Source organism: Lates calcarifer, linkage group LG20 (genome assembly GCF_001640805.2).
Source record: "Lates calcarifer isolate ASB-BC8 linkage group LG20, TLL_Latcal_v3, whole genome shotgun sequence".
Lineage (NCBI taxonomy): Eukaryota > Metazoa > Chordata > Actinopteri > Centropomidae > Lates > Lates calcarifer.
The window spans coordinates 10,885,302-10,899,724 of NC_066852.1; the positions used below are offsets into that span (position 1 = coordinate 10,885,302).

The 14,423-nt window shown below is 41.6% G+C and overlaps 2 protein-coding genes across 3 annotated transcripts; both read left to right on the top strand.

Moving 5' to 3' along the window:
- The first annotated feature begins 3,845 nt into the window (after positions 1–3,845).
- On the top strand, positions 3,846–6,706 carry LOC108893229 (uncharacterized). The gene is made up of 2 exons (XM_018691110.2): positions 3,846–4,005; positions 5,465–6,706. The coding sequence occupies exons 1-2, from the start codon at positions 3,954–3,956 to the stop codon at positions 6,325–6,327; spliced, it is 915 nt and encodes a 304-aa protein (XP_018546626.1). The 5' UTR covers positions 3,846–3,953; the 3' UTR covers positions 6,328–6,706.
- Positions 6,707–7,773: 1,067 nt separating this feature from the next.
- On the top strand, positions 7,774–11,528 carry LOC108893127 (oligodendrocyte-myelin glycoprotein). 2 transcript variants are annotated; one of them, XM_018690963.2, is made up of 2 exons: positions 7,774–8,105; positions 8,902–11,528. In XM_018690963.2, exons 1-2 carry the CDS (start codon positions 8,098–8,100, stop codon positions 10,331–10,333), a joined length of 1,440 nt encoding a protein of 479 aa, XP_018546479.1. In that variant the 5' UTR covers positions 7,774–8,097; the 3' UTR covers positions 10,334–11,528. The 2 variants fall into 2 exon arrangements, with proteins under 2 accessions (XP_018546479.1, XP_018546480.1); XM_018690964.2 differs by having other exon boundaries at positions 8,905–11,528.
- Positions 11,529–14,423: the final 2,895 nt, after the last annotated feature.

The following is a 14,423-nucleotide window of genomic DNA, read 5'->3' on the forward strand; positions in this document are numbered from 1 at the left end:
TGTGTCAGGCGTTTCATCAGGGAAGTGGTTAAATGGGTGAAAACAGGCTGGTTGTTGTCTCAGGAGAATAAAAAAAGCCCCTACCACCACCACCACTCTAATATGGTGTGTTGAGCCCATACAAACAGAAACTCAAAGAAAGAAAAGAAAAACTCTTTCTAGGCTCAATAATGAAGCCACATGCTCATTAGAGGTGCAGGTTATGTAAAAGCTGTATAATGTAAAACAGCTGCATAATGATCAAAATCCCACTTTGCCTCTAGGTGGCATAAAGACCCAACAGAGTCTTTCTATTCTGAACCAAAACTGAAAGGCAGTGCTGCTTTTAATCCATTTGAGCACATTTTACGCTAAGTTCTTACAGTAAGATCTTTTTGTGGCATGGTATGCTTTAAAAAAAAAAAAAAATTGTGTAGTATATAATATTTAGGTGTGCAAGAGTCATCGTTCTGTAACCAAGAACATCTGATTCAGCGTATGTGAAAATGAGCTACCATCTCCTAAATCCAAACAGCACTTGAATTTCTATGGATAACAGTACGTTATCTGGTTCAACCCTGTTATACTGCTGTAAAGTAACACTGCTTCCACATAAACTGCCCAAATCAAGCCTGGACGTTGTATTAATCCACATTAATATCCATGGTTGTAATCTATAGCAGAGCAGTATGGACTGTTGGCACAGACAGTGCTTTATAAGCTTCAGAGAAAAACTGTTTGCCTTGTTTTTCCACCTTTCTGCTTAGGCAGCTCTTCAGTGATGAATCGATCAAAAGTTTATAATATGAGGCCTTGGGAGCTGTCGGTTAAATGAGAAATACTGCTTGCATTCAGACCTTGAAACCTGTTATCAGTAAGGCTGCATCCTAAAGTGTGGCTTTGACTAATAAGAATGATGAATTGATTCCGAATACTGGTATCAATCCAGCTGAAAAGAAAGGGCCTTGTATCCTCCACTGCATCTAAAAGCTCTTTGACTCCAACTGGTACTGGATCACATGACCAGCATTTGGTGAAGGGAAACAGTTTCCTTCTCTGAGAGGCACAGAATGTCCTCTCTTTCCTGAATGTCAATCAGCTTTTGTCAGTTCTATTACCAAATTGTGAATCTGAGGATTTAACAGTGTTTAAGGGAAACTTGTGTGTGAACAACCACATATATCAGACATGGTTACAGCTGTGGCGGCCTTCAAGTTCTCACGCGAGCCATCACACATTATGTCACCACAATTTGGCTATGAAACCTGAGAGAGAGAGAGACACACACACACACACACACAGTGAGAGAGAGAGAGAGCTTCCAGGAGACCATTCTGACATTTGCTGAGCCTACAACTACAACTGTCAGCCATCAATTGATGACCTTGGGATTGTCCTTAATGAGGCTGTCCACCATCACATCCACCAAGTCAGTAATTTATAGTGGGGTGAAGGTAGAGATGAGACCAAAAAAAAAAAAAAAACTGCATGTACACATGCACATTTGCTGTGAGAGCAAATACAGTATGCTAAAATTGGCATTACTGACTAATGGGACTTTCCATCACTCAAGGGAAGGTGTGTGCAGCTTCTGAGATTAAGTCATCTGTGTTCCTTCTGTTCTCACTTCCTCTAGCACATATTTAACTTGATGCTTTCCTCCTCTGCCCCCAGGATAGAAGCAGAATTACCACTCAGCATCTTATATGGGTCGATTTTGAATTTGCATGCCCACTGGATTTTTTTTTTAGAAATGTTCTCTATGACTTTAATTTATAAAGTTATATATCCCAACCCAATATATATATATATATATATATATATATATATATATATATATATATATATATATATATATATATATATATACACACACACACACACACATATATATATATATATATATACACACACACACACACACATGTAATATATATGTGACAATGTGTGATAAAAGAGAGAGTAAATAAAGGAATTTATGTAGTGTATTAGAACAGCATATCAACTTAATAGCATATCACTAATTTCTAACACTGCCTGTTACATTTGCCTTGTACACTTATAACCTTGCCACTGTCCTTCTGTCTGAATCAGAATAACTAGATACCATCCAATACTAGCAGCACAGATTTGTGTGGAAAAAATTAAACCAGCATGAACACTTTTACCCTGAGGAAATTGGTGTTCATCTCATTTTCATGATTTACCAACAGTTCTTTTGGATTGTGATGCTGATAAACTAATATTTGACCACAGGCTGAGCAGCAGGAACACTCACACTTCACGGTCTTTGTATTAGTGTCAAAATAAATAAATGACCGTAGTGGAACATGGGTTGGGATGAGGCAGCAGAGCCATATCAAGCATTTCACTCTAAATGTGTACATGTGCAGGTGCAGACACACTGCAGAAATTACACAGGAAACACAAACGTGCAGTTTCTGGAAACAAGAAGGGGAACTGCATAAAATGAATGATTTTGCAATCAATGCAAATTAATATGTAGCCGAGTGGTGAATATATCCAGATATAATTTTCCACTTAGGTTTGGTTCTCAAAGTCAAATGGTTATTTATGCGTTATTTGTTGTTTTCTTTTGAGAGTAACACTGCTCAGGTGCAGGTAATGTAGATAAACATTTGCTAGCTTGTAAGTGCGCTGGCACAGGCACTTGTTGGAGCGAACTTTGGTCACAAGATGGAAGTATTGAGTAACATCATCGATACACCTGCCATGTGCGTCAAGACTTTACTTCCTGCTTACGTGCAATCAACTGAAAGATTTGCAAAGTGGACGTCCTGATATCCTGTAGTGTAAAGTAGTAGGTAAATACACATAGATGTGGTAGAATATTCCTGTACAAAATATGTAGAAGATATTATCTGTTTATATTTTAATGATGATTTAAGTGCTGCTGTCTTAGCATTTTGGATGCTACACCCAGTCAGAATTGACCTGTTCAGAGGTGGTCAGCCATTAAATTCAAGCTACACGAACCCATGAAGTAAATGTGTCCTGTGTAGTATCTAATTCCACAGGCTACAGATATTTGTCATTTTACTTAAACTATGCACAGTGCAGTAAACAGAGAAAAATATAAATATCAGTTTTTCCTATCACACCCCACCCCTCCTTTTCCTTTGCCTTTAAAACAGCTCCAGTTCTCCTCAGTACACCTGCACTTAGGTGATTTGTTCCAGCATCTTGGAGAAGTTGCCTCCGTTCCTCTGTAGATTCAGGCTGTCTCAGTGTCTTCTGTCTCTTCATGTAATCCCAGACTGACTCTGTGATATTGAGATCAGTGCTCTGTGGGGGTCAGACCATCTACTGCATGATTCCCTGTTCTGGTCTCCAAGGACAGTTCTTTATGATGTTCACTGTGTGTTTGGACTCACTGTCCTGCTGCAGATTTAATCTGGGACTGATCAGACACCTCCCCTGATGGTCCTGATGAAGGATAAGAGTAAAAACATCTGAAGTGCCTAAAGTTTTTCCACAGTACGATATGAGAAGGCATGATGTTAAACATGGCTTCTTACGTATTTCTAGATGTGACCTTCATGCACACACATCACGTTATTTTCATTACACGTGGTATCAGTTGGTCCTCTGTGGGTATTGTGGCTTGGACTAAAATATGTAGATGACACAGATGAAGACAGACATGCAAGTTTCTCTGTATTTTACTGCCAATAACTTCAAATAAAATAGCTCAAGTTAGAATGCTTGCACTTTAAGCGAGCGTCTCTGTGAGCATTTATCGACAACTTTTTATAGTCTTGAACCCCACAGATGTCTTCGTGATCAACCACAGCCTTGAACAGAACACCAAAACCACTTCCGCTTCTGATAATAGACCAAATGGAGAAGTAAGAGCGAGACAGCCACGAGTATTCCATTGATTTCAATTACTGTCATTCTGTCAGAGTTCATTTACACATCAGTCATCTCTCGCTACCTGCAGCACAATATCTATGCATACAAGACCCTATTCTTCTGGCATCTTGAATCGAGACCACCAACAGTGTAAGTGACTGCAGTTTTTACTACATTCTTTTATTTTGAAAAACCTGTAAAAGACTGACAAATGGATTAAAGAACAATAGTGTGAACATCTTTTTTAGGATACAAATGAGGAAATAAGAGTTAATGCCTGTATTTAAAGTTAGTTTTGTTGAATGGTTCTGTCTTAAATTCTGCTGACAAAAATCTGCTCTTTTTTTTTTTCTTTTCTATTTTTTGACTATAATAAAATAACAGCCTTTTCAAAAGATATGTTTTAGGATTTAACATCAGTTAACTTCAGTTTCAGGAACATAAAATCACAATGTATGTATGTATTCAGAAATGTATTTTGAAATCGTACAGTAAACACAATAACAGTAACTGTAAATGTAACTGTGCGATAAATTTGAAAAGATTCACTTCCTCATTTTGGATACAACAAAACATAAGATCAAAAAGAAAGACAGTAATTTAGAGAGAAAACTAAAAATATTTAACCCACACTTTCAGTATAGTTTCAAACAAAAACGATCATACTGGTTTTTCAGACAACATATACACAGAAGGTTTACCACAACTTTTCAAAATTTTTCAGTTGTTACTGAAATTTACATTGTATAATGTCTCAGTTTACTCTGAAATTTAAGCATATAACAAATAAATAATTATTTTTTAAAATGAATAATGTTGACTGAAATTTAATCTAAATTTTTGATTTATTCAGCAGCTGAACACACATTTTTTCTTCAATGAAAATCAAATATTGCTCAGAAAATTAATTTGCATTTGTGGGCTGCTTTGCTTTCTCCCTCTGTCCCGTTCATCTAAAACCAGTCCGATGTGGTTTAAATCTAGAGACTGTGTCCGTCTTCCATTGTGTGAAGCCATCGTCTGGTTCTTTTCTTCGAATATTTTGGCTCATTATCTTGCTGTAGGATGAATCCATGACCAACTAGTGGTGTACGGGATGGGGATGCTCTAAAAGTTTTGACTGGTAGTGCATAAATGACTACTCTGCTGCTGACCATTCTCTGAACCATGCTATAGTGTTATAGATATTTAAATGCCAGTTTCACTTCAGGATGTAATGAAATGATCTTGCTTGAGTTCTGTGTAGATAATGCATTACACAGAGAGGTGCTTTCCACTCAGTGTTATTTTTGTAAAAAAAAAAAATACATTCTATCCTTGTTAGTCAGCCAGACTATTTTTTTTATAGCTTTTTAAAGGTAAGAAGCTATCAAGTTTCAGACCTTCCTCCTGTACATAGGTCTTTTAGGCCTGCATACTTTTCAGATTAATCCACATGTACAAAAGGTAACAAAAACTTCAAAGTCAACGCATTACTCCCTGCGATGGATTAAGTTAACTAACATCACTAACTAACTAACCATAGACATACTATATACTCTTTTTTTATATACTCTTTTTAATTATTAGAAATTTTTTAAACACAGCTGTCATTCCCCTGCCTTCTCAGATACCAACATGAATGGCCTCCTCCCCCTACTGTACTGCATAGGAATCCTGGGTGCCCTGTTGTGTGGAGTTCAAGGCAATGTACAGGTTAATACTGGTGAAGACAATAGTGATTCCCAAACTCCACAAATGCATTCAGCAGAAAGTAGACTTCAAGAAAACAACACTGCAGCTTCTACACCCACTGCTGCAGGCGGCGTGAACAGCTCTGCGAGCACTGAGACAGCTGACACCAGGAGCAGTAGCACTTCACCTTCATCTGGCCCATATCACCCTGCCACCCCTGCCACCACTGCTACCACTGCCACCCCTGCCACCACTGCTACCACTGCCTCATCTTTAGCTGTGTTTTACAGAAAGGAATGGTTCACAGTGCTCATGGTGGCTGGTGGGCTGATCATAGCCTGTGTTATTCTGCTCCTCTGTACTTTGATGCTGGCATGCAAGGTGTGTCAGTTGAGCAGGCGCCTCAAGATGCTGAGCAGCAGCGCAGACCTGATCAGCGGCTCCGAATACTGGGTGGGAATGGCCAAGAAGAACAAAGACAAGTCAGAGACAGAAGCTAAAGAGACCAGCATGTTAATGGCTGACCTCAACCAAACGAAGGAGGCCGAGACTGACAGTACCACCAAGGAAGAAGAAGGGAAGGTAAAGGAGGACGGACAAACAGAGGAGGAGAACAAGAAGGAGGTGGGAGCTGCTGCCAACAGTGAGGAGGCTTCAGCGGATGCGAACAAGAACGAGACACCTGTGGAAAATTCATCCTCCTCAAAGCCACAAGATGATGACGCTGACTCCCAGCCCACTGAGGCTGTGGCTGCCCCTTCCTCTGAGGGCACAGGGGAACCAAAGGATGCAGTGTAGAGTTGTGCCTGCATGTGTGTTCCAGAGTTTCCTGAGTGACTGCCTTCACTTCTCCATAGTTTTACAACCACTTGACTGTAAATAAAGCATACTTTTTTTTTCTCAGCAGCTTGCTTTTACAGTAATTTGAAGTGTGCGTGTGTGTGTTTGTTGCTGAATCTGTCACAACGAGCAGTGAGTATTTCTGGTTGACAACAATTGTTTGATACTGTATATCAGTCTAACTTCTGTGTTTTGAATATTAAAATATTTTAATATTATAATACACTTTTGTGCAGTTGAATTTATATCTTAAATACTTTTTGTACATGATTCACAGCATTTATGATGTATAAACATATGAAGCAACCACAGAAATAAAACACCCATTGTAACCCTAGTCTTGATTTGATTACCAGTTAGTTCCCTTTTAGTTGTGGCTGTGTAATGAGTGTTTGTGTGTGTGTGTGTGGGTGTGTATGAGAGAGAGTGAGAGAGGTCTGCTTGATTAGCAAGCAGAGACTGTGCTTCTTCCGGGCAGTGCCACTCAACTCAGAAAGAACGCTCTCTTTCACCTCGGCCAGAACTGACAAAGCCCCACAAAAAACCTTTTGAAAAAACCAATATGGGGTTGTTTCCGCCGCCCTGTGCAGATATTTGTCCATCTACTTGCCTGTGACGTCGTCATGGATGTGCACCTTTCATTAAAAGAGTCTGAATGGTTTTCCCTCGCACAGCCTGTGCTGCTGAGCTGAGGGACAAGAGAGAAAAAGTACAGAGAGAGGTGGGTGAGGAAGTAACAAACATGACTAACAACTAACATGACAAGCCTGGAAAGGCAAAAATGAACACAAAAGAACACGGACTCTCAGCTGCTGTGGTTGCATAAATCAGGAATCTGCAGTGATAGGACATTATTTTGTTGAAACCCTCATTAACATCTGTATCAGTTCTGATCTGTCCCCTGAGGTATTATTGTGTGCTGGAAGTACAGCAATGCAGTGTAGAATGGAGCGTTGCCTGTATTGCTGATGACAGGTAGGAAGCTGCAGTGGAGGAGAGTCCTCTGCAATAAATCTTGAGGCAGCCTCTAAATTTACACAGGGAAAACAACAGCCAATCACAGCACAGTATTACTTTGCAAAGAGATGCTTTAGAGAGGGATGATATTGATTCAGGTGATAACTGATAAGAGTTTAATTTGTTTTGAATGCAAACAGGAGCAAAATCAGTGAATTAATCTAAGCAGGACAATAGCTGTCGCTTTAAATGCAGAATTAAATCTGGAAAAGCTACCGGGTTTAAAAGGGATTGAGGAGTTTCCTTTGAAGCAGCCTTGTATGCAGGGAGTCCTCCGTTATGCGCTCCATTTCTCCTTAACCCCCCACCCCCCTCCTAATACTTCCCCCCTCCTCCAGCCCCACCGACACCCCACCCCTCCCATCTCTCACTCCCAACAAGCACAGGGTAAATCCAGAGCCTGCAGTGCCTGATCGCGCTAACCCAAAAGATCCATATAAGAGGCAATATCAACTCCCGCTTCTCCAAAGAGGGACAAAAGGACCGAACTGCAAGGGCAGTGAGGTGTGCGTGTGTGTGTGTGTTTGTGTGGGGAGGGGGGGAAAAATCTCTAAAAAACCTGCACCGGACAAGTGAGCAAGGGTCATTCAGGCATTAAAAAAATACAAAAAAAAATCACCTTCAGCAGAACAGCAGCTGGAAAGCAGGAGAGGAGAGGGAAGAGGGGCTGGTCAGCAGAAAGGAGCAGAGAAAAGTGACTGGAATGATAAGATGAGAAGGTAAGTTATGGAGAAATTTAAAGATTTTTTTTTTAACACACACACTCTGCTGCACCCTCAGTATCACATACAGTATACTGCAGTTTCAGCAGTGTAGCACTCCTGGCTGTGTTTTTTTTTTTTTTTTTTTTTTTTTTTTTTGCCTGCCTTTGGAGCAGCTGATGCATGAGTTCTCTGTGGAGTCAATAATAAAACCCATCTATTGAGCTAGTTTTCCTCCTCTGAGAGCACAGGACTGACTGCACTGACAACCACTGATGACTGAACATGCAAACTGATGCCAAGGCAAATGACTACAGGGATTCCTCATCCTCTGTGATGTATGATATTAATGTGAATAGACTCTTACAGATCAGCTCAAATGTTTACCACTTACAGGAAAGGACACATATCAACCCACGACTAATGGAGCATATAGTGTAAAAGACACTGCTACAGCATCTTTTAAACACACCTGCATAATTAGGGGAGTCAGTTTGGTATGTAATGTTAATGTGTGAACCTGCAAGCGATGCAGTGATGTGCAGCGAACTTTGGACGTACACAGTGTGTCTAGAAATGGCATGCATGTGCATAAAGGATGTGTGTGTTTCTGAGAAAAGAGAGAGATTCTTGCAGAGGGTGGAGCTATAAAGAAACCAGTTTTATTCAGCACAGCCCTCTGCAGTTATGCTTCTTCAAGTAGCAAGTGTTTGTGTCCTTTGTTCACTGCATGTATCACTTTTGCTTTCACATTGTAAGGGATTGTGTGTAAGATTAACACTAATGTTCTTGTCCTTCCCTGTCTTTCTTTCAGCAGGCATGTGCTCCTGAAGCTTTCTCCTAATGAGGCCATTCTGGGACTGCTGCTTGTATTGTTGCTGGGATTGCAAGTCCTAGCCGTGTGTCCCTCCATGTGTTCCTGCAGCCGCAGCCACAGGGAGGTAGACTGCTCCTGGAGAGGTCTGAGACAGCTGCCCGACGGTTTGCAGCACAACATGCGCTCCCTCAACTTGTCCCACAATCGATTTCATGACCTGGATGGCCAGCTCACGGCGTACACCCACCTCCGCCTCCTCGATTTGTCTCACAACCGGCTGAGCCACCTGCCCGCCGGCTTGCCTCGCTCCCTCTGGCAGCTCCACGCCGCCTCCAACCGCCTCCAGTTGCTGGACAAGAACGATACGGTCTACCAGTGGAATCTGCGAACGCTTGACCTCTCCAACAACAAGCTGGAGCGGGTGATCTTCATCAACAATACGCTGACCAATTTGTGCATCCTCAACCTAAGTCACAATCACTTCTGGACCTTGCCCACCAACATGCCCATGCACCTAGAGGCTATTGACCTGTCCCACAACTTGCTTGTGAAGGTACTGCCAGGCTCTCTGGACCGGCTACCCAGATTAACTCACTTCTACCTGCATGCTAACCGCTTTTCCACCCTGCCCTTTGGAGTCTTTGACAAGATGACATCTCTTAGAGTCATCACTCTGGATGACAACCCTTGGGCCTGTCACCTTTACGCTGACATCAGCTACTTAGTGTCCTGGACTCAGCAAACCCCTGCCCGTGTCCTGGGATGCCCCTGCCATACCCAGCCAGTCTGCGGAGGGGTGCGCCCCAACAGGACCGGAGGGTGGCACTTCGCCTCCTACAACCTGCCCCCCCTGGCTGCGAGTGCCCAGGACCTGAGCCCTGTGCCCCCTGGGGCCAGTGTCACTGGGTGGTGGTACCTGTCCGTTTCTGCTCTGTTAAGCACCCCACACACACCGAAGCAGACTCTGCACACGCAGCAGCACCCCTTCACAGCCACACCCATCTCCACCATGCCACCCAGAAGCACAGATCCACTCCTGACTGTTAATCACCTCTCTGAGTTTGCAAGCCCAGCTGCTGCTGATCACATGCCCCACTCTGATCGTCATCTCATTCCTGGCATGAAGGAAGACTCACCCACTGATTCACCCCTCACCACAGACACTTCCCCTTTTCCTGACATAAGCATTGTCGCCAAAACGCCCGCCGGGGCTGATGTGACGCTGGCCACAGACCGGTTCTTCACAACGGAGGGCCCCTCCATCCAAACAAAGAAAACGACCACGCTTCGCACCAGGAGTGTGAGGAGGCAGAATCAGTCCCACTCCAGGGGCATCAGCAACAGCAGCCCGACTCTTGTTATCTGCTCCTCACTGCCTTTCCTCCACAACCTGGGGCTTCTGTCTTTCATTCTGCCACATATCCTCTGAGAGAGAGATGTGGGGGGGGGGGCTCAGTGTTAAGTTGGCGTATCGATTTGCAGCACATACACAACACTTTTGTTGTAGAACTGTTATGTTTGTATATTATCAACCCTCCCTAGCAAAAAAGACCATTTGCAATAGAAATTACAGGCTCTAGGATAAATTTCATAACTCCTGCTATGCTGAGTATGAGATGATGCTACTTTTCAAAAAATAATGCTTTAACTTTTCTAATAAATGCTTTTTACAGGCCTCCCCTCAGATGCCACTGATTTAAAAAAAAAAAAAAAAAACATTGTAATACATATAGCTAGGCACATGATGGCACTATACATTCAGGGACCAGTTCTTTATGTAACTGAGTGTGGTTTGGTGTTCATCCGCCACCACAGTCTGTTAACTTCAATGTTGACTGAGTTGCTTCCTGGTGCATCTTATAGCCCAAGAATTATCTTGTATCTTTAATTTAAATTTTTCCTATTTTTCTACAGCTGTTGGCAGAATTTAACTGGTGTTTTCTCAGTCATTCACAAATGCCAGTTTTCTAATTTACTCCTCTTGACTCCTCTGCCTATTTTTATTATTTTTTTTTTTTTACCACATGTCCTTGATGCCTGCCTCGCTTGTTTCATGTAACAAATCATATCACTCACAAGAGGAGCAGCCTTTTCTGGGGACATTGTGATGCAAGAAAGTAGTCATGACATGCACATAATGGAAAACAGCACAGACTCCGTGGAGCAGAGGGCAAACAAACGGACAATGTTGTGTCACTATCTTCGGCAAACTCTGGGTGCCAGGGTGCTGCTTGTGTATTTTGATCACATCTCAGACTTAAGTGTCCTTCATGATTCAGTGACGCTCGTGAAAATTATCTGCATGGTGATTGAACGTCCCAGGAATGCTAACCTGCTGGTATAGTGCTGCAGAGCTTTAAAGCGCAGACATTTTCAGGTTATTTATGTGAAATGTTAAGATATTCAAATCTTGATTGCATTAAGCGGAAATGGCGGCGATGTGCCTGCAGCCTACAGATTTAACTTTTCTGTAATCCATTCACATTAGGTGTCAAAATAGTGAGAGATGCATTGCAGCAAGCTGCATTTGATAAGCTGAAGAAGAAGACAGAGTCACTTTACTTTTGGATACCTCTCTGAGATGATTTCTGTAAAGTTAAATAAAATGTGCTGAGTTATTTGCACCTTTTGATGATTGCTTTTCTTTTCTTTATACCATTCTACACTGCTGACTGGAGGTTTTGATTTGAAACTGTTCACAGTGATCAAGTCTCAGGGGAGAAGCCTGACAGACTGCAATTTTACTTTTAGTATTCAACAACTGCATCTGCATCATCAACAAGGTTATAAAAATCAAACTCATCAAACAGTGACTTATTCAGATTTAATTAGCAGACAAAGGTTTGTTTTTAAATGTATTTATCAAGGGAAGGTTCACCACAAGCACAACAACATTTATTCAAGTCAGGCCTTTGCCTCACAGTTAATCACAACTGGAAACTGGCCAGAACAAACCCAGTCTTATCGGTTGGTCATTGAGTAATCACTCTGAAACGTCATGTCCAAGAGTTTTTTTTTTTTTTTTTTTTTTTTTTTTACTTTATGCAGAAATACTTTGTGAAACAGAGACAATCCAAGAAGTGCACCCTCTCTATACTACCTTTACCGATGCCTTGAAGAGAAGTGAGAAAGTCTCACATGCACCTGTGACAGAGAAACCGCAGCTCCCCCGTGGCACCATGTGACACAGGGAAGTGAGAGCCTGTGAAGAGGTGACCCTGTGGTTCAGCCAGGCACAGCCTAGACAAAGCAATATGGAGTCACTGTCACCACCCACACAGTGAATGATAAACATCTGATGTAATGCCAGTTGGGCCTTGGACGATACCTGAATAGCACAAAAAAAAACAAACATTCCTCTGTATAAATATTGTGAAAAAATAAACACAATACACCTGGATCAACTGTACAGTGCGATGATTCAGCAAAGAAAAATCTATCATTCTTTAGATTGACTGAATAAAAAAATATAATAAAAGTCAGACACCAACACACCCGCCTTCATTCTGCTAAGTCAAACACCTGCTGAATAAGCTCTACATATTTATAGCTCAGAGACAGAAGCCAAACAGACAGAAACATGTGGTTAGTGTGCTGGTTATTTATAAATATGACTCAAGGCTCAAACAAAGTTAACGTGGTTTCCATTTCTCCTCCTCAATTCTCAGTTTAGACCCCACATTTTCATTTAATCAATTATTACTTATTAAACAATGATTCTATTGAGTTCATTCTTTTGCCGTTTAAATTTCTGCCAGTATGCAGCATTATCCAGAAGCAGGAGTAGTTTTATCCACTATAAACCCTAATTTATGAGGCATGAAAAGACAAAGTGAGGACAAAGTACAAGTGAGATTCTGATTCTATTGCAGTATTTGTGTTTTATTGAGATCATTTTACTTTTTTTTTTTTACTTTCTGTGTCCCTTTAGCTGCAGAACTTTCTCTTCCAAGTACTGTATGTGTTGGTGAGCTGGCCTGCAAGCCAATTATTTTCTCTGTGGACAACACAAAGTAATGTCAGATTTCTCCTCTGGCTTCTGCTGATAACTGACAAGGTGGAGACAGCCAGCATCATTTACTGCTGCCATGCCTCCCCTCTTCATCTCTCCACCCGGGCTTGTTTTGAGTGAGATGCCTCCCTTCTTTCAGCCATACTCAATAAGACTCGCCCTCGATGTTACTTCTTTGTAGCCGGCGACCCCACTGCCCTCTTGTGTTCTCATACATTTAATTCCCCATCAGCTTCATCCATCACTTGTTCAGACAATGGCATACGTAAAGGTTTATAGAACACGTAGTACGTTACTATCTGCAGGCGATCATTGTGAGTGTGTAAAAAGATTTATTTATTTATTTTTTTTATTTTTTATTTTTTTTACTTTGTACATCATTGTTGCAGAAAAAGACAATTTTCTCTTCTGTTTTTGAAGAGCACAGCTTACAGAGCTGGCTCACCACCAAGCTAAAAGATTCTTCTTGTTACTCTGCAATTGAACTTCTTTTTCTGACACTGTACACAGAACCAAAAGGCAGTCCAGAAAACAGAGCAGCATGTCAGCTGCTCTTCTCACTGCAGCCTGTGGAAGTCATACAGTTCCTCTGTACAGTAAGAAAGGTCAGGAGGTCAGTGCAGGTGGTGAACCTGAGGTCGACTTTCAACTCAACCCTCCTGAAAGGAATGCCAGAGGCTTTTCATTTTAAGTCATGTAAACACAAATGACATTTCCTTTTATGATTACATGTGCTCTAAGTGCCCTCTTGTGGTCAAGTGACAAAAATGAATGTTTATCCCAAAACATGGCAGTCAGAAATGATTATTAGAGAGACAGTGCTCTTCACCAGGACACAACATGTCCTTGTCAAAGACTATTCTCAAGGACCTCTTTGAAATAATCTCACTAGTTTTGAGAATGTGTAAACAGCTATGACATGTGCTTCTTCTGCTGAACCTCCTTCTGGAGCTAAATATTTGAAATTACTGACACTATCTCAGCTTCTGACAGGACAAGAATAGAAAACTTTAATACCACTGATGTAAAGATTTTAAACAAATGCACCATTCTCAAACACCAAAAAAGGACACAAAAAAGACAAAGGATGAAGGACAAGGCCCATTACAGGGAAACCTTTTCCTGAGGATAACCAGCAACCTACAGGCATAATGTAAACCTAAACCTAACACCCATTATCTTGGACCACTGTGACAGACCACAGCTAATGCACACGGTGATACACACAGCAGCAGTGCCTCGAAAAGGCCACCGCAGCCTGCTTGTGACTAAAACAAGTGGCTGGCAATTTCGACCTCCTCTAAGGCCCACATCACAATATCAGTTGTAACCCAGAATTAGGTTGGTACCCAACCAAAAAGGACGCAGCTCAAATGCTGAAGATAAAGTTTATCTGATAAACCTAATCTGTATTGACAGCTCGGGTCTATATGCCAAGGCTCACCATCTTTTTTTTTTTTTTTTTTTTGAGCCAAGAGCAATGTTTTCCAGTCCAGGGCAGTGATCA